This window comes from Labrus bergylta, chromosome 10 (genome assembly GCF_963930695.1).
Source record: "Labrus bergylta chromosome 10, fLabBer1.1, whole genome shotgun sequence".
NCBI lineage: Eukaryota > Metazoa > Chordata > Actinopteri > Labriformes > Labridae > Labrus > Labrus bergylta.
In genome coordinates this window covers 9,039,228-9,066,236 of record NC_089204.1, presented here as the reverse complement: position 1 = coordinate 9,066,236, position 27,009 = coordinate 9,039,228, and the positions used below count along the sequence as shown (strand labels likewise).

The window sequence follows — 27,009 nt, the reverse complement described above, 5'->3', positions numbered from 1 at the left end:
CCCGGGAGCTGTGGTCAGAGGTGTGTCCAATCTTGCTGGGTGGAGCTCTGTCCACGTAGAGAGAGACTAGCACAAACTGACCATCTGTAACCTGTGATTTCTGCAGCAGCCACATTTTGGACCTGGACCGGAAGACACAGCTCTGATCTGTGAGGTTGACCCAGGTCAAGTTTTAAACCTGGAGACTGTCTGAAACCCTTTGAGTGAACACTTGTGTTGCACTTTGTATGTGCCCAGCCAACTATCTAGCCTGTGAAATTGTGAAATGCCAGTAAGGGGCCCCACCAGGGATTGGGGAAGCCCCAGGGATTATGTGCACTATGAAAAAATAATAAAGAAATGTGTTTTACTATTGTCCTAAGATTTTAAGGGCCCTGTCAGTCATTGTCCCTCAGAATTGTCTTAACATGTCTCCCCTACACAGTGCTCTGATGCCAGATGTCAGAAAAAGTGAGGCTGAGCCTCTAGAAAGTAGCAAACACTGCCGAAGACATCAGACCTGCCTGTTGTATGAGAACTCCATCACAAGGATATAGTATACTTTCAAGGCCAAAATGTAACCATTTCAGACCAATTAGTGTTTTTTTAGATAACTGCATATCAAAGTTCTCAATGACAATGCAAACGAAACACCATGAACAGCAAACAATGAGGCAAAGATTCTTCTCCAAACTGATTGATGAACTAATTCTAAACAAGAAACAATGAAGTGTCTTCAGTAGATCCTGCAGCAAACAGGTTGAGTCTGTATGCATCTGCAGACGTCTTGTATATTCTCAACTGATATGAAGTCTCAGTCAAGGACTTGCAAGTCTTGTCAGCAATAAACAAAACCATAGAGGTGTTGAGAGCAGACATGCAGAAATTTCAATTCACTTTTGGGATTGTTTTCATGCTAATGTAAAATTGCTCCTTCAAACCCATCTCAGTGTCTTTGGTTTCACATACTGTAAGCCTCTCGCACACATTGGAAAAAGAAGTATTCCTCAAAAGCTTCATCAACAATAATATAAATGTTTACTGTCCTATGTTAGCTGCAGTGATGTGAATATGGCAATTAGGGGAAATTAGCATGTACATTTTATGGAGAAGAATCAAAGAGTTATCAATCAAACAAAACGCATTCCATGTAAATGGTGCATTCAAGCTCTTACAGTAGAATGTAAAAGACTGGCAGATCTCACTAGAACCAAATATAGTCCTCGCACGGCATTACATCACATGCTTATGATTTGCCAATCAAATGTATCAATGCTCAAATTTGATTGTTGTCAGCTGGAACCTGAAGCAACTATGGCCTATCAGTCCTTTTACCTCATAATTGTTCCCCTTTAGTGAATATATTTTGGCTGTCAGATACGCCTCACATTTCCAGTGCCAAAAGGCAGCTTTGAAGCTGGTGTTGCCTATTTTATTTACATGGCTGCTGTTTATAGTCTGTTGAGTGCACAGATTAATCCAACCTCACATCAATAGTTCTTCAGGTAAGCTGCTTAGCTAGCCCACTGTACATCAATAATTATCAGACTTTACCCTTTTCACTGTATTTTGTTCCTAGCAGTTAAAGTAACAGCAAATAAAGTTGGCTAAGTTTCATGTTGAGAGCATTTAGCTCCTAGAAAGGTTTCTTATCTTCAGTTGAGGTGAAAGATCACATATAATACATCTCTGACAAGCTCACATTAGATTAAAAATAAAATGGAGCCTTTAGTATGACAGTATGGTTCACTAAATAAGCAAAGGTAATGCATCCTCTTCTACAACTTCAGTTTAAAAAGATATCACCTTATTTATCTTTCAACGACAAGGAGAATATTTCTCTTCCATTTCTTGTTGGCGTTCTTTTTTCTTGATCCAGCTCCATGTGTCCCAACCAGTGTTTTTCACCCTTGGAGAAGTGAAGACATCTCATCGCAATTTGTCCAAATCACAGCACAGCCCTCGTGTAATGAGCGGCCAACCACAGCTATGATGATTACAGTGTCAGTAGTGGCTAGCGGGCCACAATAATAAGTGGTGGGAGCTGAAAGGACGGGCAGGAAGAGAATGGAAGCAGACAAGAGTATGAATGGAAAGACAAAGGAGAGGGAAATATAATATAGGAAATGCTTTCCTTGTTGCTGTATTTGTTCATGACTCTATTGTTATCATACTATGAAGTGTTTATTTCAATCCCCATATAACTACACATTGTGAATTGGGTGTTTGAGATGCAACATGTTGAAATTCATCTGTTCCTTCTATGTTATCAATTGTATTATATTATTATTTATTATTTATTATGTATTAATCTCTCGAGCAGTTAACTCCATCTCCTACAAGCGTTGTGCACATGCAAGTATATTATCATTAATAATAATAAACAACAAAATATAAAAGGTATAAAAGGTAATAAAAATGAAAAGGTAGGGAGGTCATTGGTCATCTGCTTTGTAGAACAATTCGAATGAATATAAAAAAAATGTATATTCATATGTGATAAAAAAAAGAGCTTCAGATTGCAAAAGAGACATTGCCAAAGAGTACACGGAAAAGTAAGTGATACAACAAGATGAGGTTGAAGGGTAAGTGAAGGAGGACAGAGGGAGAGTGGAAGAGGAAGGAACGTCCACAGAGGCTGGCGGGGGCTGCACAGACAGGAGACAAACAGCACACAGTGGTTGTACCTCAACACAAACACATGGCCGCATACAATTACACACAAACACATACACATCTTCGCAGCACTTCCGACAACACAAACAAGTCAACATCAGCTATTTCAGCTATGTGTGCTATGCTCTGTCTCTCCTCCCTCTCACTCTCGTTCACATACTCTCTCTCTCTCTGCTATTTCTTCTTACTCTCTCCTGCTCTCATTTTCTCTCTCTCTCTGACAGAAGCACTTACAGACACCCTGAGTCCATTCACAGTTCCACTGTGCTGACACGCGGGGCCATACCTGACAAAGTATGCTCTGTAGGGTTATAAAAGGAACAACACTTTGTCATATTAGGTTGATTTAATAAACTATAACTGGTTACTCCTTGCACAGAAGATCAAATAGGACTGTCATTTCTGAATAATGATTTCATATTTTGTATTCTTTCTTCGCTTAAGGTCCACACACTTTATTTCACGCAGCTATCAGGTGCATCTCACAGCCTTTCTCTGTGTTACCTAAGTCCATATTCCTGAGTGAAGCATTATAACATGAGGTCAAATGAACACTTTCCCCAAATAGACAGACAAACAGACAATAGCACATAACTTGGAGGACAAGTGTTGACTACTTTGAAAGTTTGTTTATAACTAAGAGACAACACCATTAATTATATAAAATGGAGAATACCATCTGAAACCATTTAAAAGTTCCACTGAACCAGTTTTTTGCATGTGGACGTTTATTTGTGTTTCATAAAATGCTGAAGTCAAACTACAATACTATAAACCAGATACAGTAAAGAAAGGTAGAAATAACTTGAACAGAAAATATCTGTATTATGTAAAAGTTGTTCAAAAGCCAAATTCAGAAATCATGTTCTATATTAAGCTAGTTTAGTGACTCTTTTCCTTCTGTGAAATGTCCTTTTTTTTCTCACAGAACTGCTGAGCAGTAGCAGCTGAAGTGTGTTAGCAGTGCTGCAGTGACTCCTCATCACTATAGAGCTCAGAGGTAGATGGATGGTTCTTCTGTTGGTCTCATCCTACAGGTGATTGATCTGTTAACTACTATTTCCCTTACAGACCTTTGATTGAGTGCTGCTACTCTTTGGCTGAAAAGACCAATGTGTGTGTGTGTGTGTGTGTGTGTGTGTGTGTGTGTGTGTGTGTGTGTGTGTGTGTGTGTGTGTGTGTGTGTGACCAGCCCAGAGCAGCCTCAGCTGGATGTCTTTCAGCCCTCTATTTATGAGCTCTTCTTTACATATTCATTGGGCTACTGTTAAACAAAGGCCACAGGTTGCCTTTCACCCTCTGTGACTGTATGCAGTGTGTCACTGTGTGTGTGTGTGTGTGTGTGTGTGTGTGTGTGTTGATGAAAGTGAAGAAATAAAAAAAAGAGGATAAACAAAAAAGATCCCATGTTGCTTTAATCATTCCTTCAAAGCAGATACAATAAGGGGTTTCTCCTGACGTTGATGGCTTCATAATAGATGATATTTGATGTGTGATGGGATGATTTGACATTATTCTTCAGTTTAATAGGGTCACATGTTTCATGTACATCCTCAATTATTTTCAGTCTTTTTCTGTTGCACAATTGTATACTTTGCTCATCGCCAGTCTCTGAGATTTTAGACTGGGCAAGACAAAAGATTTTGTAATATTTTAGGATTTCAACTGAATTTGAATAATATCCTACAGGGCACACAGATGTGTGAGCCTACAAATCCCAGGGTTTCACTAGCTTGATAACTTCTTTGCTTCAAGTCTTGCACTGACTACTCAGAGGAAATAAATAATCCAAACACACACACACGCTCTCTCACACACAAACATATGCATACTGCTTACTGTGACTGGTGCAATATGTTTCATGTAGGTTGCTTTCAATTTCAGTTTTCTGTACTTCTACCTTCCCCTGCTGAGACATGCTGCACTCGAGGCCGCATCAATTTAATCCTAAACCCACACCCGTAAATGTCAGCGTCTTAGAAATTCATAAACCAACAAGTGTCCGAGTCTATAATATGTCCACTTCCACTCCACTGTTTCTATCCACCTTTTAATAACTTTCAGCTGGATCTTATGGTCTGCAACATTTTTTTTTCATTATGTCACATACACATAATTTAATTCTACTTGTTCTAAAAATGAGCACTTAGACAGTTTCTCTCACTTCTGATATGATGACGTTTCATCTATTACCTGTTTAGGTAAGAGACTGGAGAAAACTGAGTCAGAGAGAGAGAGGGATAGAGAGAGAGAGCTGACAGCTGTGTAGATAACAGGACATTGGTTGCCATGGTGAGGGGATTTGATTGGCGGCTGGGGGGGGGTTGATTGATAAGGACCCCCCTGCTATTTCAGTGACAGCTCCTGTCAGAGAGCCAGCTCGTCTCACATCAGATTTATCAACTGGTACAGCCCGCTCCAGCCCCCAACACACACATACAGACACACACGCAGACACACACGCAGACACACACACACACACACACACACACACACACACACACACACACACACACAGACTGAGAGGAAATTCAAAACATCTATTTAACCAACCCCTAACAACCCTTTTACCTCTGTTTCAGCCAAACCCCAGTAATAATCACTTGCATACCCTGGATGCCCACTCTATGTAAAAACTGTGACTTTAGAGGAGCAATACAAATCTTCTTCTTCTATTGATCTTCTTGGGTACTAATTGTCTTCAAAATTTGACCTTTGTTTAAATTAGTTTCATGGGATATCAAAGTTCAAATGTTCAAAGTTCAAATGTTATTCAGTTAACAATTCATTTGTGATTTAAATGTGAAGCAAACAAAAATAGAAACATATATTTGGTGGTTGATTTGAAACTAGGAGGTTAAGTCAGTCATGTCAGACGTTGGTAACACTTACTGGCAAAATATAACGATCCTATTAAAAAAAAACATTCTGATTCCCCAAACATCAAGCACACCAGCATGTCGGTGCACTAGTGTTGAGGTCAGACAGGCCAGGTGTCAGACTAAGCTCCTTGTTAACCCAGGTCGCTATTTCAGTCTGCTGATAAGCACAAACATATGTAGAGGCTCCTATAGCATGTTGTGGGAAGGGGAAGAGAGTTCACTGTCTAATTTAGAACAAATTGACCAGTTGAAGACCGGCTCAGTCCCATTTAGTCACTCTCAACATTTTTCTTTCCTTCTGATTCCCTTGTTTACCCACTGAGTATCATCACTTTAATCTAATTGGTCAAGGACACTGATGGGATCAGAGTTTGTTTATTAGCTTAGCTTAGTTAGCTTGGTGCAACAAGTCTAAGAATCGTAATTCATTTTAAGGCCATGTCATAACAGATACATCAACAAAATCACCAGGTCTGACATTTTGACAGAAAGATATTGTAAACATCACTCAAGTATCAGTCAAGGATCAGCAAAAATCTGATTCAGATTGTTTAGGTCATGAAGATCAGCAAAATAACGTAGAGCCCCGCATGACGATGATTCAGAGTTTAGAGTTTTATTATGTTTTTATTTCAGAAGGTAACTTCACTGTCACTGAAGTGTTTTACCACAGTCGTGTGCATCTAGACAAGTTTCAGGAACTCTGCTTTCCTGAAAGGATTGCATTATTTTAATTTCTTTAACAAAATGAGTATACATACATTTTAAATCATCTCATTTTGATCATATCCTCTTTATTGTTAAAACAGAAATGATTATGACAACTACAACATTTGAAATGACACACTTGCTCTGTCTAGGTGAAAGATTGCATTATTATTTTTTTTTTTCAAATCCTCTAAGTCCCATCCAAGAGTCTCTTCTTTTGCACAGCAGATTTATACAAATGCTATACACTGACAGTCTCTGTGGACTCTAGGGATGCTCCTCTCTACAGCACTACATATAAACTTAATAACTGAACATGTGTACAAATTAAACACAATAATGTAGCATGTCCAATTTATTGAACAAGTCGATAGGTTGCCTTATTAACAGATCTAGGGGCTATGGTGTTTTATCCCAATTTATATCTCCTTATGATAACTTATGTGTTATCTAAATATAATCTCACTATCTACATTACGTTCAGCTCCAGAGTACACCTTGGAAGTATTTAAAGGTATTTTTGAGCCTATAAAAATCATATAGTTTGACATAAACTTCCACTTAATGTGTCCGCTCCTACACTGAAAAGAAGAAACTGAAGTGAAGGTGTGTATTGAAGAGTGAATGTGCTGTCAGTCCATCAGGCTGGACAGTGAGGGTCTCTTCTCTGGAGGTCCTCTGGGTTATCAGCCTTTCTCAGATATAGGCGACCTCCTCCGTCGCCACCCAGGGGTGATAGGCCCGCCAATAGGGCGGAGCGGAGATAATGCACCCGATTGACAGCCTTGTCTTCCCCCACTAAACTGTAACAAACCTTCCACACCCTACAGGCATCCAAGTCTCACCACAGAGCATTCTGTTGGTGATCTACTGCTGCCTAAAAACATGACTTCCAACCAATTAGGGGATCAAAACTGAAAGGAAATGTTTTTTATTTTTTTGAACGTGTTTTATATTTTTTTGTGTAGGTTCTCAGTCATCAGGTCAGGTCATGGTAATTTGTAGTTTAATCCAAAAGGCAATGGTAAAGGTTTTCCCTCTCTGACGGAGGGGTCTGGGGAGGCAAGAAATGGTGTGAAAAGGACGCTAATAGGGCTTTCACATTTGCAGAAAACTCCTGAAAAACATAAGTGATATGTGTAATCACAAACTGCCACATTTTTTGCTCGGACTTCACCCGGAGTTTCTCCTGACAGACCCCTAGTATTTTTTCCTCAGCAGTGAGCTGATGTGAGGAGAACCCAGCAGGAGATTCTCAGGCGAATTCACCTCGAGCCAATGGGAGGGTGGAGTGACGTTTATATCCTGTGTCTGCTGCATGGTGCATAGACTGTACATATGCGACCGCTATGATCTTTGTGCGCGTAATTAAACAGCTGCATTACATTTCCTGTTCAAAGCTCTCATTATAGCATATTTACATAACGTCTTACCTCAGGACCCCCCCCCCCCCTTCCCATATATATATATTTCAACAGCCAGGTCAGGAGAATATCCGGAGCAGTCCTCCTAAAATGATCTAGATATTTTCAGCAGTGCATATGTGAAGTGGAGCATACTATATACTGACAGTTTTTGTCTAAATCAATGCTACGTGTAATTGGTTTAAAGGTAAGTGGATAAGAGCATGCTGAAGAACAGAAAAGTGTGTGAAGCAGCTTCATCATATGCACAAAAAGCACCGTATGTGTGTGTGCCAGTCACAAGTTATAAACATCATCAGCATCGCCTGCTCGCTGTTACTGAATTTACCTGAAAATTACCTGTTGCGATTACACTCAGGCTCACCGTAACTTCACACAAAGCATGTTTTGAATTCGGGGCCGGCAGGGTATACATATGAAAACCCAGCCTTTCAGTCTGAAATATAAAATATGACTCACCAGTAGCTGAGTTATAAAGCCTATTGTGTGTGCTGAGGTTGAATGACTGACTAGATGTTCCTCAAGTGTCCAGTCATTACTCATCCACAGTCATGGATGCATCGAGGCAGTCTGAATGTCTGATGTCTTTTTGTGTCAGTCAGCATGACAGAAACATGAGCTGATGGTACGAAACAAGTCACAAGCCCTCAAGACTTCAAGAAAGCTCCATCAATGTCACATAGTAAACTATGCCTTCTAAGACATGAGGTCAATGCTGACACGTTATTTAAGCGAAAACTGTGATCTTTTCCCAAAACAAATACAAGTTTTGGTGTCGAAATTAACAAAAAAAGCTCCCAGTTTGGTAAGGTTAAGATTGCAAATCTTTTGTTGATTGTCTGTTGTAGTTAAAATACTACCTTAAGGAATCTAAAACAGAAGTTAAGTGATGAAACATTTAGTAGGTCTATGCTTATTTAACCAATCCACTGGACCTTTGTGTTTCAAATAAGTCAAAGGACCTTCCACTTTTGGGTTACAGGCAAGTAACTGAATATTACGGTAGTTACTAGAAACAGTAACTTGTTACTATTATCAAAAAGTGACTGAGTTATTAACTGAGTTTCTGCATTATAAAAGTAACTAGTTACTTAGGAAAGTAAGTTAAGCGTTACTTTATTTTGCTTCAATCCTCATATTAATGTTTACATTATTTTGTGTTGCTGTGGCAGAATTGAGAATTGAGTCTATCAGTATACCAGCCCAGCCTACAGATCGTGGAGCAGGCGGTAAATCAAGCCAGCTGTTTGTATGGAGTGTCTCTTCCTTGGTCTGCCGAGATAACACGAGCTGCACCTGCACCTGTTTAGAAGAAGCTTGTTATTTAGCTCGGTGCTTCGGTCTTGTGAGTGAAGTCTTCATTCCTTTACATAGACTACAACTCATTGCTATATTCTTGTCGTTTAACTCGAGCAGGGCAAAATAATGTCGGTATGCAAGACAGAAACCATATACCTTTATGATCACCTGCCTGTTTGTTTACTGCAACGTTCTTTCTCCCAGGATGCTACTGCGCTCACGTTAGCGTAGCCTCACCCACTGAATTAATGTCAATACACCTTAATCTTCTGTTGTTAGGCTGTTTGACATAAAATAACAAGTACTGTCATGGGTGCTTTTGAATGTCAGTAATTGAAATGGCTTTATTGAATCTGGAAAGTAATTTGATATGTTACTAAGATAAATTTGGATGAAATGTTATTTTACCACTCAAAACATTGTGTTAACAGTGAAAAATAAGGTTTAATCAGCCAAAGCAACCAATTACTCCAGGAACAGGTTAACCAGAAGTCCTTACAATGCCTTATGGCTGCAGTTTCTCTTAACTGGACACTTTTCAAACACACATTCCATCAAGCAAAGCAGTAGTCTTAATGTCATCAGCAAGCAGCTCATCTGCATGCTTTTTGCCTGCAGGTCCACCTGCCTTTTTAAGCTACAGTCGGGCCCTCATGAACCCCTCTCAATGCAGCTCCAGTTGTGCAGGTACAGTACTGTGAAGCGCCATGCTCCAGCTCTAACCCCAGAGCAGCGTATGGTAAAGCCATCAGGGCCAGTGTCCCTTTGAAGAGGGGGACTGAAAGAAACACAACAGCTCTGAACACTTTGCCGCGTCTCCCTTTTCCACCAGTCAGGTTTTTTCTCTCTCCCCCCCCCCCCCCTTCGAAAAATTCCTGCAAGACCCTGTATTACTCTCTGCTTTTTCAATTTATTTCCCCTGTTGCTTGCTGCCTGATCTCTCCCTGCCTCTTGTTCTCTCATTCATTACACTTAACCCTAACCTGCCTCTTGATGTGGCTCAGAGTTTTTTTAACATTAACGCTGATACCAAACGTTTTCTATCCACATTAGCCGGTCTCTTATCGGAGTAAACAGCAAAAGGCTGCCGCTGCTTTTGCTTCCCATTTGTGTTTTAAGGGCATGTGGTACAAATTCACCTAAAAGTCTCATTATTGAGCATTTTCAAACTTGAATACATTTCAAATTATAACTTTTATTATTATTTACCATTTATTAATTATTACCATTACATTCTAAACATTTTAAATGATATGATAAATGTTTATTGCTTAAGATCTTGACATACCTGAAAATGTTACAAAGGTAGACATAAGACCACAAGCCAATGATCTTGGATCTACTACCCTGTGTGTGTGCGTGTGTGTGTGTGTGTGTGTGTGTGTGTGTGTGTGTGTGTGTGTGTGTGTGTGTGTGTGTGGCACGTCTGTCAGAGATGTTACACATGCTGCTCCACTCTACATCAGGCCCATTTGGTAGCTGTCCTCTCAGGAATGTGAAGACTGCAGTCTCCCAATGTCCTTTGTGCCTACTAATGTCATTGTCATGACAAGATGCCATATAAGGCTTGACATGAGATGCATTGATAGGAAGAAAATAAGGATATGTGGATATATAGATACTGCTGCCTTCTTGATTATGTGCAGATATTCACTGTTCACATCAATGCATATCTTGAAATCATCATTCATAAACTTCTGCTTTTCTCTTCATTTAAGCCTTCCAACACAAACACCTGTATCTGCGGATGCTGATTTTTAAAATAAATATTTCTTTTGTTTTTGATTATATTTTAAGTTTTTGTACATGTTCCAATGTGTAAAGACTGTCTGTCAAATGCAGTCCAACTAATATTTGGAAAAGCTTTTCAATGTATGGCTCTTATCAGAACAGAGAGGTGGTCATGTTTGCATTGAGTAAGAAAATCCACTTTTCCCCCTAATTTTCTTGGAACAAGGCCACATGTACTGTAGTTGTCAATTAGATTCACAGAGTGTGTGGACTAGAAACAAAAAATCTCCAACCCTTACTCTTCTGCAAATCTACTCGCACGTGTTAGCTGTGGGAAATGAAGGAGTGCTTAGGATATAAACCTATAGGATAAACCTTAACCAGCAAACACACATGCACACAGACATGACCACACACTCCTCACATCATGACTCCATCAGTGTGAACTGAGCACCTTCCGCCATAAACCCACGCTGCTCTACTCGCCAACTGTGGGAACCTTTTCTCACGCTGGTTAAGACTCATCTACATTACCACCTCGCTCATACGCCTTCAAGTGTGTGTGAGGGGGCGGTGGGTGTGCTGAGCAGTACATGCCTTTTTTGTGTGTTCAATTATTTGAGCATGTGTTTATATTTCATAGAAATATATTTAATATGAGTATTAATTGTGTTATTGTGAATGGACTTCAGTTGCGCTTTTCTAGTGTTCTGACTATTTAAAGCTCTTTTACACTGCATGTCACACCTACCCATTCACACCATGATGGCAGTGGTTTCTATGTAAAGTGACCATCAGAAGTAACTAATCCCATTCGTACACATTCATATGCTGCCGACAAATCAGCGTGAGTAACTTGGGGTTAAGTGTCTTGCCCAAGGACACATCGGACATGTGGCTGCAGAGATCGAACCCCCGACCTTCCAGTTGAGAAACGATGACTCTACCAACTGAGCCACAGCCAACCCTGTGCAATTGCAATGGTTGATTATTTCTCTGTGCCTGTGATTGTATAGGAATTATGTAAGTGTTTCCCTGCCCATATGTACATTTAAAAGTGTAGTATAAAACAAAATGGGTTACACATGTGTGTCTTTCATTTGTTCCCATGCTTGTACTTGTGTTTGTGATATTCATGAACGTAGGTGTGTGATCGTGAATGCATGTGTGCATGTGAAAATAGTTTGATCGCTTCAGTGTTCTCAGACATTCACTTACCAGGGCTGATTCTCACCAACGGCAGGTTGCCAGGTATTTTAACTGCCTTACCTCGGTGTGCTTGTATGTGCGTGTGTGTGTGTGTGTGTGTGTGTGTGTGTGTGTGTGTGTGTGTGTGTGTGTGTGTGTGTGTGTGTTTATGTGCGTTAAGGATGTGAAAGGCAGCACTACCACATCCAGAGGGTTTAAGTTAACACAGAGAAACATGACAATGCCTGAAGTAGAATGAAAGACTTCATTGACATTCAAAAGGTTCCAATGTATCTCATAATGCCATAAAATGTCATTTTTGTTGTCATAAAAATCGGATCCAATTTAAACTTGTTTTACAGACTGCATTAAAAAAATGTTGACAGATTAATCTGTATTTCAAGTTGTATCATCCACGAGCATTTCATTCGGCATTGACTGTGCATAGCTAAACTGCCTGTGTAGAGCTGTATAAAAGATGTATTCATCAGCCCCCTGAAAATGAAGCCATAACATTTAGAGCTTCTTCTCCTGAATGGCTTGAATTTAAATACACGTCAAAAATGTTCTAAAACCTGGATTGTGTCGTGACAGGTATCATAACGCTGATTTAAATCGAAGTGTGTATTTTTCTGTCAACTATTTTTTTTTTTAGTCTTTCATGAAGAAAGGCAGATGTAATGTCATGATTGACAGGTCAGGAACAACGGAGGAAAAAGGAAAAATTACTAAGACTTACAAAGTACTGGCAGATTCTACAGGTTCCATGTGCGTTGCTTTCTGTCCGCGTAATGCACTCCAGAGCTGAATGCGCCCTCTCTAGTCACTTCTCTCGTTTAAACCTCACGCCTGGCGGTCCATCTTCATTGGGTGCCAGAAGCGCCACTCCGCTCTGCTAAGACCCAAAACAGGCCAAGTCTAGTTTTGTCAAGCTGAACAGAGCAGATTGACCTGGACAGGAATTCAGAGAAGGGAACTCATGGAACATCAAGTTCAAAATAAAACACGAAGTACAGAAGCGAACCTGATCTAGGCACAATGTCAAACGTGTTGTTTGCTCCTGTTTTATAGGCATTAAACTTGAAAGTCAATCTAAACAATCCTGGTGTGTGCTGGATTAATCTGATCTTGATTATGTGCAGAATCCCGATTGTATATCCTATCACACTATCAACTTCCGTCAAATCAGACAGCAAATGAACAACAAATCAAACATCAGAAAGACAAAGTTTGCTTGTGGTACTTTTGAATGATCTTGTAGTTCTCCGGTGATCTTTTGAACCTGCGAGTCCAGCTGCTCAAGGCATACTTGTCTGTGTGAGTGACGCAGAAACATGGACAGCAGTCTCTGAGGTCATCTGCATCACTGGCAAAGAACAACTCGAATCATGAAGCCCATGAGGCTCTCTGTATAAAGTCTTCACTGACCTCTGCATCAACATGACCCTGTGCCACAAGGTCAGAGTCCAGGCTTGTGTATGTCAAAGGACAGCTTCCATTTGAGGCCAGTGAGCAGGTCTGGGTGTGTAATTAGAGGAGTATGTGTCTCAGAGAGTCGCTGTGGTGGTCCTCGACCCTTACATCTTAAACTGGATGACACCAACAGACTGGAAGAGCATTACTAACCCTTGAACAACAGTTTGAGGCCAGAGTTCTGACACTAAAGCTAAGAAAGTTACTGCTGGGGACATGGGCAGCAGAGAGAGGTATTATAACCACCTGAAAAAGCCCCACCCGAAACAGACCTATATCATTTCAAGGGAAGCTATATGTGCAATACTTTCAGCGCATTACAGACCCAAATCACTCTTTTAAATGGAAAATAGGATCAAATAAAATAATCCCTTAGGTCCCACAGAGCAACATTTACACTGTGTCATAGCAACGGTGCATTGCACACTAGTAAAAGAAAAAGGGAAAACAAGATGAGTTACAAAAAAAAAGAGAATTTTAATGGTGAAGCAGACTCAATGTCTGAAATCATATTATTGCAAACAAACAATTTTATTATTGCAGTTTCATATAGCATAGCCTGACATCACACAAGTGTCTTGTCTGTCTTGGTGTGTGTGGTCCACTGCAGATAGCAGATCAACTAGTCTGATGAAATGAGGAAACGACATGGTGTACAGTAAACTGTCTTGATAGTGCTTAACTTTGATGGCACAATTCTCAACATGTTCAGTGACTAAACAACCTTATTGAAGGTTTTACAGTGCACTAGATGTTGTGGTACAAACAGATACATACGAATGAAAAAAGGTCTGAGTCACAACATCCTGCACAGGTGAGAATCTAATCTGATCAAGACATTCATCTCTGCGTTTTCTGCTCATCTGTTCATAATGGCCATTCTCTAAAAGCGGTCAACACAGTAAATCAAACCTGGATCAATCAGTCATCAGTCATCTCACCTGCTCTGTTTCTGACAATGAAACTGTCTTAACTTGTTTTACACTGAAAGGTGTTGTTAATTAAAAAAAAAATCATTTTGTTATGGGTGTATATGATTCATGAGTAACTAGACTGAAAATTTTAAAGCAGTGGTTTTCAACTTGACGAGCCTCAGGACCCACCAACTACTCCTTCATGAAAAATCCAACCCATTTTTTTTTTTGTCAATCAATCAGATTTAAAGAAAAAAAATTGCAGTTTGGACCTCAGACGGTACAAAACTTGATAGAACAAAGAAACTGAATAAAATAAACTTGTTTAAAAAAGCCTTTCATTTACTTTTTGACATTCTTTTTCTTCCAGGCTCACATTCACGACCCACTTAAAATGGCTCCACGACCCAGTTTTTTTGGTCCCGACAGACCAGTTGAGAACCACTGGTCTGAAACATACATTTTTGTGTAACCATGTGTTGAAAGATGACATGTGAATCCTGCACCCAGACGACTGCCTTAACTGCACCAGCGTGGTTGTGGTGTACCCAGCGTACCCAACAAGATCTCCAAAAGTTCTACTTGACGGATCCTGAGTTTATGGTCATCAATCACAAAAGTTTACGTTGCTGTCTGTACACAATGAAACTGGCCTTGGAGTTCTGAAACTGAAAAGGGTCAGAAGCATTTTTAAAAGTCACCGTTTAGGGGCTGCAAAATGGCAGAGTAGTCTGGGCATTAAGCCTAAACATACACTTAAGCTATATTCACGTATACCTCTGTGTTGAATTGGTCTAACATAATCAGAGAAGCAGGTGAGTGAGTGGGTGTCGCAGTTCTGGTGGAGAAATCATCAGGAAAAGGGTAACAGGAGGTCAGAGTGTTTTGGTCTGAAAATAAAGAGTTAGTGACAGGAATGAAATAGACAGAGTGAGTGTATGAATGATCAAGAAGGATTCATGGCACTGATCACATGAGCACATTGATTTGACAAATCAAATCTTGCATCTGTTCTTACGCTACTGCTTACCTCCTGATGGGAAAGTTCTCCAGAACCATCGCCTGCAAACACGACAGAGACTCAGTGTTAACAGATCCATACAGCCAATATGAGGTAAACGGGGCTGCTGCTGCCTCTGTACTGGATTTAAGTGGTCATATGGAATGGGTATTACAAGCATGTGTTCCTTGAAAGAGGGTGTATTTGGTCAACCCCAAAAGGGCAATCAAAGACACCCTTGATTTCAGACTGGAAATATCTCAAGGTTCATGGATGCCAGTCTCCCTCTCTTTCTCTCTTGATCCATATGGATAAACAGTTGAAGGCACGCATGCCTCATGTCTGTGAGCCTGAGAAAGTGACTGGAGGACCACATAGTTACTTGAGACTTCTTGTGTAGCTCTGTCTATTATTTGGATTGTTGTGCTTTATTTTAGGCAAAGCAGAGTAACAGAGCAAACAGAGAATAATTCCCATTAGTTGTCAGCAAATGCTTTTTTTTGTTGATGAGACATAATCGCCTAGAAAAGTGCAAAAACCTGATTGCCAGGTCTAGGGACGACTATCCTTCATAAGGAGTGGATGCCTGCATTGAGGGATTGCCTGAAAGTATGTTATGTAATTCTGCCATTATCCATCCATTTATAAGCTTTTTTTTTTAATCTGTGTCGCCAAATCAATATACAAGTTTAGCTCCTGACACTTTATATATTGAGGAGGTCTATACAGACATCAATCACTCTTTATTTGTATAGCACCGATTCATAATGAATGTTACATTAAATCACCAAGGACACTTCACAACAGTGGCAAGGACAAAAAAGTAATTTAAAACGGGCAGACACCTCAAGCAGAACACAACACATTGGTATATAGTCATTGTGTGACTGGATGAGACACTGAAAGAGAGAAATGGATGAGGACAAAACAACAAACAGACATACAGAATGGTATAGTAGAAATATGATTAATATTAACAACAACGATAACAATGATAATATATGCATGACTCATCAAATAGCAACAATAATCAATCAATCAATCATTATTTGTAGAGCAGCCAAATCATAAAAGTGTTATCTCAAGACACTTCACAGAAAAGCAGGTATAAGACCATACTTATTGTTAAGTAAGGAGTAAGGCAGGTCAATGGCAGGGGGAGGTATCCTAAAGTCAATATTCAAACGGAATAGTGTGTTATGTCACTCTCAGTTTGGGAAGATCAAATGTCGTCATCAGGTCTTACTGCTTGGTTCTAGCGTGTTAGTGCATTTCACCACTTCCTGATTGATAAGTAACAACAAAGACATTGGTTACCAAGGTTTCCCACAGAATGACAGAATGACCTTGCAGGGTCATCTATGGGAAATATTTCAAGACATTACTCTGTTTATATTGGGTTACGTTACATGTCAAGTTAATTGTGCTTTACTCTTAAGTTATTTCAGTCTGCCTTCAAGACACTGACTGCTAAATGATTCTAAAGGAGTGGTATGTGGTAATTGAAGGCTCTACCTCGTATACTAGTTTGAGACACTTAAGGTACCACAACCTGCTTTCTGTTGGTGCATTTGTTTGGAGGGGAAATATGACATTAAGAGCTTTTTTGATTGGCGTGATGGTTAACAGCTTTGTAAGCCAACAGAAGAACTTTTACAAAATATTCTGCTTATAAAACTTGTGTTGACTTAGGCTACAAAGACGCAGGCAATGTGATGCAGCCAGACAGAGCATCTCATGAAAGGCCATTTGGGCAACAAGTAGAAATTATTAAATATTTTGACTGGGTGAATGACTTGTGATACAAAATTGTTAATTCAGCCAATACATTTACATTTAGTACCACATTCTTTTAAAGACATAAAGGGAAGTGAAGGGAAAACGATGAAGGGAGAAGGTAGAGCAGAGGGAGGGCAGGAGGTGGCAGATGGCTGCACATTGGAATGCAGAGCAGGAATAATGGAGGGAGAGAGAGGTGTAACCAAGGTAGTCAACTGAAGGAGGGGAAAGGAGGATGATATTTAATAGAATGCTAAGTGAATCTTTATTGGAACCACATTTTACTGAAGAAATCGTTTAACCTTGACTGAAAAGAAGTTTTAGGTGTGTCCTATAGGGATTATTCAACATAAAAAGACAGGCATCTGGAGAGTGATGATGCAGTTGATTTCTTTTTTAGATGTCACCTTATGTGTATGAGCGATACAGAATAATGTCAATGAACCTTCATTTGACTGTGACTTAGGAGCCTGATCGTTCAAATACTTTATGGGACATTTTTTTTCTAGTTGAGAATGTAATTCTGAGAAATATACTTACTGCCTTTTAACATGAACATTGATAAATGTATTTTTTTTTTTTTTTACCCCACTGCTTTAGCTCTGGTCATGAGTGGAGGTAGAGCACAGAAGACAGAGGGAGAGAAGCGGCAGAGGGGGGAAGGGTGTTTGCCCCCCGCAGGGCTGCTGATGGATGCAGAGCTCCTGGGGTTAAGGGGAGGGCAGCCAGGCCCTGAGCCAGGGTACAAAGTGGCAGCTACCTGCCGCTCATCACACACAAACACACACACAATAGCCCTCGATACAGCTTTTGATAAAACACATATCTTATAGTATTAGCGACCTGTATCATGTCTCCTACGAGGGTTACGTGTTAAACTCGTGTACTCAAAGATACACACATACACACACACACACACACACAAACACATACACACACTTCCAAACACACATAGAGAGCAGAAGATGCTAATGGGAGGGAGGGAATGATTCAGAAAAAAAACTAACCATGTGTCAACACACAGCCTGTCAGTGGAGTGAACAGTTGAGGTGCATCCAGTCTGATACACACAAATTCAACAGTGTCACATTATTCCACCATCAAGGACACTGGGGGCAACTGATTCAGGCTACACCTAGCCATATCCTCTGGAGCGCCCACTGGTGGCTAAAACACTGCATGACAGGCTGAGAGTGGAACCACCTTCTCTGCATGCAAAAGGAGGCAGTGGGCTGTTTGAGGTGTCAGTTGAACAGTCTGGATGTGGCTCTAGTATGTCTTTTATGTTTGTTTTTTTCGTTGCCTTTTCTGCACAGAATTATAATGAACAAAAATCAGCCAAGCTTACGTTTTGCACTGACACGTATCACGTACACCTTCCCATGTTGGGTAGTGTTAATTCTGCAGAATGCCCCCCTTTTACACTACAAACAGACATATCGATGGGCCATTTCAAGCCCATCCAACTAATGTAATGACACTTCAAATTATGTTTACTCATCAGACTGCGTTGAGTTTCTGTGTCCCTGCTGTGGCCGATACCAAGCTGTCTAATTAATGGCCAGATCAGTCAGTAAAGTCTAACTGATAATGGCGGGTCAAGTGAGAGATGTAATAATTAAAGGGCGCAGTTTGCAGATAATTAATGTGGAGCATCACTTATGTCAAAAATAAAAGGGACTAATTAATGTCCTTGGCCGAGCTGTGAGGTGTGAACGCGTCATGTTCTTCCTAATGACCCGAGGTTTCACTCTGTCTTCTGCAGCTTTGCAGAAGTAGCCTATAGCCTACATGCATGTTAGTCTGTAAAAGCCTCTTTGTCACTGCAGATGAGTTCCCTCTTCTAGAAAAGAAGAAGAAGACGAACCTCTCTTTATCAAATGAAGGGAGGGGGAGTTTTAAAAACGCTAATCGCCTGTAATCCTTTTAATATGTCTCACACTTTGCGTTCTCAATACACAAAGCTGAGCAGCTCCAGCTTCTCTCACAGTGCGTCCCCAAAACTGGTGCGTTAGAGGAGAAGAGGGATGCGAGTGAGGGTCTTGTGGTGTCAGCAGATTTCATCAACTAATAAAAGCAATCCCTAACTGGGTATCATCATGTTCAGATGCACTTATTTTGGATTCTTGTTTTTTTTTTTTTCCCACAGACTTCTAGTGGCAGCCCAGGCTCCTCCTCGCCCCTTTCTCCCCCTTATCCCATGTGGACCGCTCCTCAGGTAAAGAGATGTTTTAAATCAAGGGGGGTGGAGTGGGGCCGGGGCTGTCCGCTTTTGTTCTGTTGGAAAAGGGGGCTTGTTCTTTGGAGATCAGCCTGCCATTTTAACCGGGGGTGTGTTAGCGCCTGAGCGAGAGGCTTGACAAGGCAACGGAGTGGGATGGGAGCAGAGAGGAGAGAAGGAGCGTCCTGCCTGCAGTCCTGACACAAGCGAGCGGAGCAGCAGCAGCAACGAGTCACTGGGAGACCACTGAGGAGCCCAAACCAGCCCGAGATCACACACACCTGAAGGCCGCAGAGCACCATAGGGATTACAAACCTGGAGGAATAGTCTGACAGCGCGGACGAAAAATTGAAGAAGAAAAAAAAACCTGCAGCGCTTTTCCCAAAACTTCATCGCACAGATCCACTTCTGCAAGTGCACTTAGACTCTGCATTGCCTTCTGACAGACACAGGCTGTCAGGCTTATATTTGATAGGAACTTATCATTCATAATTTTAATAAGATATTTCAGCCGAGCAGGAGCTTCCACAGTGACGGACAATTAATCGATGGAGAATATGTCCGCAGGACATGCATGACCCTTTCTGTCAGAACCCCCTGATCCTTTTCGGTGAAATCTTTGGACTTGACTGTTTGATTTTAACGAGACCATCTCTCCGAACAACCTGGGAAAGACTGTAACCTCATTACAACATGCAACTAATTCCATCCAGACGTAGCTATCTGTAAGTTTGTTCCCCACTCTCACTCTTCACGAACTGCTGATGCTCCTTTACGCAGCTCCAATTGAACTTAACGCGTGTTTTTCTTCTTCTTCGCAGGTTTCTACACTTACTTGCAGTTTGCTACTATGCTCAGGTATGTCACCACCTTCACATCTTTCAATTAAAATGTTTTATTATACGTTTGTTTACAATGAGCGCGGAAATCGTGTTTATAGCTTCGGGAATATATGTAAGACAGCGCAGTTAAAGTTGTTGTACAGTGCACAATAACAGTGTGACGGGGAAAGGTGAGGGATCATCAACATTCTGTGATACAACAATATCAGATTGCACACACGGTGTGCCGGGTAGCGCGGCGCGCGGCCTGCTGGCAGGTTGCTGATGAACACACCGGCCCTGGCACAGGGCGCGCGGGCACAGAGGGAGATGCTTGCGAGTCCTGTGAAAAATGTCGTGGGGTTCACTGTAAGCAGGGCCAATGTTTCCGTTATAGCAGCAGCCATTCCATCACAAGGAAAGCGCAGGATCGAGATCGCAAAAAAAAAAAGAAAATCCAAAACTTTATATACATTTTGATTAGATGTTCTGTAAATTGAAAAAAATAATAATTCCGTGGGGAAATATTTTCGTTCAAAGAGTTTTTTCCCTGTGCGCTGTGGTACACATTCTCCTGTGCGCACAACCTGTAATCACGCCGTGCGTCTTTTTTGGAAGCTGTTAATTTCATTTGGCAGCAGCTCTCCTGGAACTTGTTACACTTGTCGCTCTGGGAAAAAACAACAACAAGCTGTTGTTGCGTGGGGATATCTTTTCCCACTGTGTTTAAGTGTTTAAACCATTTCCTACCGTGACCAGATAACACGCAATTGGCCTCATTCTCACTACGTCAGCATTTTTTTAAATCTCCCTTTTGCTCAGTAGGAATTTAGAAACCTACAAATCTAAATACTTTACTAGGACGAATGTATACATAATGATGATTGTGACGACATCTAATTTCTGACAGGTAACCAATCAGTCCCCGCCTAATTTCACGCAGCATGTAAGCGAGCAGAGCAAAGTGACGGACCGCGTGAGCCGCAGGTTGATCCGGATCTACCAGCTGTACAGCCGGACCAGCGGCAAGCATGTGCAGGTCCTGCCCAACAAGAAGATCAACGCCATGGCTGACGATGGAGATGTGCACGGTAAGTCATTTTAAGAAACGAACAACATGTGTGATACTTTTTTTTATTTTTTATCCCCAACAGGTATAGATGTATTGCCATCTGCACCCATGCTTAGAAAACCCTGTTGATTTAATTTAATTTAATTACCTGAAGAAACAAACCTTATTTAAGTTCCCTCCTTTGTCCAGGCGGCGTTTGAGAAATTCAAGGTTTCCTGCTCTGATAAGGCATCAATTTCCTTTTTCCTTTTCCGTACATTTATTTAATTTGACTATTTTGATAACTTTTTACTCACAAAAAAATATAAAACGATAATATATTCTTATCCTCTTATTTTTACTTTGTGAATATTTTATTTTTTTGTTCTAGGCCAGTATCTAATGTCATTAAACTGACAGCCAATGAAATAGGCCATTTATAGAGTTAAGTGTCTAAGATGTAAATATATATATATATATATATATATATATATATATATATATATGAGAAAACTAAAAAAATTAAATGAAATATTTAATCTTTTTCATCAATAGCAATTCATGATAGAGGACAATAAGAGAAGGTATATTCCAAATGCACACAGCATATTTGCAGAATGCATTGCATGAAGGCCCATTCATTCAGTCATTCAAAGGTGTTCCAGTTTGATTACTGAAATATCCAGACAAAAGTGAAACCCAATTTGAAAATTATTCAGGCCTTTATCCCTCAACCCAATAGCTGATTGGGGGAGATGGTCTCTATGTTCACTATTTTGTAATCCCACTCTGTAATTCTGGAGGGGAAACTGTCCAGTGGATTGTAGATGGTGCTAGGGGTGATCCTCCAGAGATCCTGCAGGTCTGGAAGAACCATTAGAAGCAATCTTACTTCTACCTCCCGAACATTTCCTGCATAGCTCCTTCTCCCACCTCCACCCCCAACTTCAGCCCCCCTACTTCATCCAGCTTCAGAACCGAATGGGTCAAGTTGAGCCTTGAAGCCCCCTTTACCCCACATTTTGTTTTTGTAGTTAAGAATATTTACAACTGAATCCGAATAAAATAATCAGAACATCCACTCATCCATCAAATACCCATTGGTAACAGTGTGGTTGTTGCTGCTGTCTATACAGAGGTTTCAAATGTCCGTTTTGCAGGATGTAATTATATGCATTCTCATGAAAAGAGCACCAGCTATTCAGGTCACCTTAAGATATTTTGAGAGCTCACTTGTCAGAAGAACTCCATGCGTGTGTCTCTAATCCCTTTCTATGACCCAAACTCTGTCCCCCAATCAGCTTAGCTCAAACTGCCAAATCTAACTTCATCTATAACTCAGGATTTAAGTAGATTGGTTTGTCAGTGGGATGGTGGGAAAAGTCCCTGCCCAACTTCAGTGACCCCACTAACACACTGGTTATTGCCAAGTAACAATCTCCTATTGGCTTTAATGTTCTGGTTAATATCCTTCAGAAAATCAGATATGCTGCATACAAATACATATTTGCAGAACATTGAATAGGACCTGAAGATATCTGTCAGTGTAAAACAAATTGCATCACAATATTCTGTATAATTGTCTTTATCTTGTTAAAAAGCAACAACAACAAAAAGCCAAAAGCTCTATCAAGTCATTCCCTGTGAACTGTCCATATTTCCTGTTTCCTTCAGTACTAGTCAGGATATATAGATAGACATGGAGCTTTATGTGTGAGGTCAGTGCAGATTTATTCTAAAAGGAATTTCTGATGGGCCTGCCAGGATCCCCTCTTTAGCTTTCAAGGAACCAAGAGACACGTGGTTTTATCATTTTGCAAGAATCTCAGCTTGCATAAATCCCCAGGAATGGTCCCACAGGTTTTTATGCATGGCTGTGTGTGTGTGTGTGTGTGTGTGTGTGTGTGTGTGTGCATGGATGAAATAGAGAAAAGAGACTATGTATACTTGAAAACACATTGGAACATTATTTTTTTGTTTTTTTTTGTTTGTTCCTCTGCACTGATGAATCATTTCTCCATGTTTTAAAAATAGTCACAAAACATAAGTCCTTTCCAAACCATGCTGTTCTGAGCTGCTGTTGCTAATATTACTCTCTTTTCTTAAATTCTTTTAGCCAAACTCGTTGTGGAAACAGACACATTTGGGAGCCGAGTGCGCATCAAGGGAGCGGAAACGGGCTTCTACATCTGCATGAACAAGCGAGGGAAGCTCATCGGCAAGGTAAGGGGAAAAGTTGACCTCAGACAACAGGAGCAGAGGCAAAAGGTTGGCTAGCTTATGGTAGCTGGGGTCAAAATGTCAACAGTTGTAGCAGCACAGTAAGAGGAGTTAGAGACGGATTTAGCATTTGTTTTGTGGACTTCTGTTTTGCAAAGGAAAATTGCAAATAATTTGAAGAAGTTTCAGTAGTTGACAGCACTGAATAAATCTGTGGAGTGGAGGTGATCTGGGTACAGAGTGTTGAGAGGCTGATGGAGGCTAATGCTAGTTATATGATGGCTCAGTGTATGTAATCTTTATAATACTGTCCTCAAACAGGAGTTATACAGTGTAGGGGTTAGAGCCTGGTATGCTGCTGTTGGTGCTATCCGAGGTTCTTGGTGTGTGTTTCAGGCGATCTCAGTGTCCCTCTCTTACTGTGATGGCTAATAAACATAGCTGCCATCCTCTCATCCTCTCTGCAGCCCCCCCCAAACACACACCCCTTCACCCACCCAGCACCCTGCCTCGTACACCATCTGCCATGAGCTACCGGCCCAGTCACAGCCTGCACTGGCCCCAGTGTGTGTGTGTGTGTGTGTGTGAGTTGACGAGAGACAGAATAAATAGAGAGTGTGTCTTTTGGGTGTATGTAAGCACATGACTATTTTTAACACACTATTTTGTCCAATAAGGTGGAAACTTGTTACAGTAGGTTAGCACTGTGTGTCCATGCCAGTGAATTCTGCGTCAGCTGACCTTACTGTACATTTTGTCACCGAGGGAATTTGCATCACGTTTTTTACTTGATAATATCCCGAACTAGAGGTCATACTTCAACCACCTTTTTGTTTACTGTCTCTTCCTAGAGCTGCACCTTTGTCTAAGGTCAAAAGCCGGATCTAATGGAGCTTTAACCGAACCCAGCGAAGGACTGCTGAGATGTATTCAAAGTTATATTGATTGGTATTCAATACAAGCGGACTTTGTAGGACAAATTTAGCCACACCTGTAATGCAACCAGAGTTTAAACCAGAGTGGAGTGAAACTTGGGGGCTTATTAAGGCTTTATGGCAGGAGGATCTGTCCTGCAGATACTGACCCACAAGGGCTGCTGGATGTTTTCTGAAGGGGGAGAAGAGTCATCGCTTACTGTCATCCCCCTCTCTCTGATCTGTAATGACTGTAGCATATGCTACATGTATGAGGGGAGGGCTTTGTAAGTGAGTGTGTGTGCATGCAGGGAACAGGCTGAATAGGGAAGCCCTTTATACATCCGATACTTCCCATCTGTAAATCTTCATTGAGGAATCTTCTCTGAACATCCTTGCTGAGTTTTTTCTACGTTTGTGTTTTTGCAGAAAAACGGACAAGGCCGTGACTGTATCTTCACTGAGATTGTTTTGGAGAACAACTACACGGCTTTGAGGAACGCTCGCTATGAAAGCTGGTACATGGCCTTTACGCGCCGTGGGCGGCCACGGAAAGGCTCGCGGACACGCCAGCACCAGCGGGAGGTCCATTTCATGAAGAGGCTGCCTAGGGGGCAGCAGCCCGCACACTCGAGCCACCACCACCCTTTCGACTTCATCCACTATCCCTTCAGTCAAAGGACTAAACGTACACGGTACTCATCAGAGCGCTGAGGAGGGGAAGGAATAAAGAAAAGACAGAGATGAAAGGAGGAGAAACTGACAAACTGACTGAATTACCAGCAGCAGATAATCTCCTCTGCTCTGCAACAACCTCTAGAGACATTTTTTATACTGAGCATTACTATATCTTAATGTGTAGTTTGTTTTCTATCTTTCTTGAAAAAACTGTAAATAGACAAAAATACATGAGAAATCTATTTTTGTACTCCAGACTTAGTACTGACCTGTGTAAAAAAAAAAAAGAAGAAGAGAGAAAAGTTTGTTCTTAGATGCACATAACTTGTTGTCTGACTTATCAAGGACATCTCTGTAGAGTGCTTTGTGTTTAGTTTTTGTTTGGTTTTTTTTGACCAGTGGAGTCATTTTTTTGGACTCTCGCCTGCTGCTCAAGGAGACTTGAAGGGCCCTGATTGACCGCACTGCCAGGGAACGCTGCGTTTAGGGACACAAACTGTCACACACTGTGTTTGAAAGCGCTGGGTGTCAGTAAACGTTGCATAATGGTGGTGACACTGCAGTGTGAAAGCTTCTGCTAGATGCTTCATCCTGACCGTGTTTCTCACTCTGCTTCTTTCTCACACAGTTGAAGCAAACAGAACTTTAATAGCATCTGATGGAACAATGTGGCAGCTACATTTGATAATCACAGGTTTCCTGTTCTGACTGTAATGTTAATGTGTACAAAATGCATTGATGTGTAAGGAACCCCCTGACACAAACTGCCCCTCTCCCTTTTGTGTTCTTGTTGCCCCCTGAATGTCTGTTTTTATATAAATATATATAAAACTATATTTTTATTTGAGGATGTGAAAAATAAATTTAAGGATGGAATATTTATTTAAAATGTATAATAAATGTACATTAAAATACTGATATTAAACTCTTGTTTGGTACATGCTTGCTTTGGATCGATCTGTGAAACAAAGATAAGACACCTATAATCCTCAAGCTCGGTCTGTTTGTACATTAACCAAAGACTCCTGTATGCTATGAAGGGTAAAAGGAACAACTTTGTGTTTAAAACACTCTGATAAAGGTTATCTTTATGATGATTAACACAACATTTGTACCCACATAATCTGCAGCAGTGACAATGCATAATCTTAACCTTATGAGCTACTTACATGAAATGAAATGATAAATATATAGGCAAACTAATCGTTAAATACTAAATATTTTACACTTGTGATCATAAGAAAAATGATTGGTAACACTTTATAATAACCATCATCAATAAAGGCTGAATTGATAGTTAATCAACTTTAGTTTAAAGTTATTTTACTGTTAACAAAGAATGAAATGATAGTTAATAATGTTTGTAATGCTGTAACTGATGTTATGTTAACAATTTATTTTTGCACACATTATAACATTTTATACACTATATAAAGTGTTTGTTAATGATTACCAAATGATTTATATGAAACATCTATAAACATGACATAGATGGACCAAACACTTTATTTATCATTATTACATATTTTGTAAAGCTTCTATTAAAATTATTTGGATGGATTTTATAAAGTTGGAACTGAAGATTATAATAACTTCTTCCAACTTTATAATGACCACCCAAATAATGTTTATAGATGCTCTACACAGTATTTATGAACCATTTACAAAGTAGATAATGATTGTAGATGGTTTACAAACCAATTATTAACCATTGAGTATTAATTATCCATCTACAAAATGTTTATAGATGCTTTACAAAGTATTAATACAAGTTTTTAATAATCTTCAGTTCAAACTTTATAATGGTCATCCACAGAATGTTAATAGACAGTTTATAAACTAATTATTAACCATTAACAAATATCTGGTCCATGTACAATGTCATGTTTATAGATCTGTTATATAAATCATTTAGTAATCTTTAACAAACACTTTATAAAGTGTATAAAATGTTAAAATGTGCAACAATAAACTGTTAACATAACATAAATGAAAACATTACAAAAATGATTAACTATCATTTCATTCTTTGTAAACAGTAAAATAACTAT

The 27,009-nt window shown here is 40.2% G+C and overlaps 1 protein-coding gene across 2 annotated transcripts; it reads left to right on the top strand.

Moving 5' to 3' along the window:
- Window positions 1-19,051: 19,051 nt before the first annotated feature.
- Window positions 19,052-25,896, top strand: fgf8a (fibroblast growth factor 8a). Of its 2 annotated transcripts, none has more exons than XM_065959857.1 (5): window positions 19,052-19,999; window positions 20,096-20,132; window positions 21,039-21,186; window positions 23,263-23,369; window positions 24,710-25,896. In XM_065959857.1, exons 1-5 carry the CDS (start codon window positions 19,968-19,970, stop codon window positions 24,992-24,994), a joined length of 609 nt encoding a protein of 202 aa, XP_065815929.1. In that variant the 5' UTR covers window positions 19,052-19,967; the 3' UTR covers window positions 24,995-25,896. The 2 variants fall into 2 exon arrangements, with proteins under 2 accessions (XP_065815929.1, XP_020493866.1); XM_020638210.2 differs by having other exon boundaries at window positions 19,056-19,999; window positions 21,006-21,186.
- Window positions 25,897-27,009: the final 1,113 nt, after the last annotated feature.

Excerpts from the sequence above, each read along its gene's own strand:
- fgf8a (XM_020638210.2), top strand. The coding sequence starts at position 19,968 with ATGCAACTAATTCCATCCAGACGTAGCTATCT. Across the intron at positions 20,000-20,095 it reads CCATCCAGACGTAGCTATCT|GTTTCTACACTTACTTGCAG; the intron begins GTAAGTTTGTTC and ends TCTTCTTCGCAG. Across the intron at positions 20,133-21,005 it reads CAGTTTGCTACTATGCTCAG|GTAACCAATCAGTCCCCGCC; the intron begins GTATGTCACCAC and ends AATTTCTGACAG.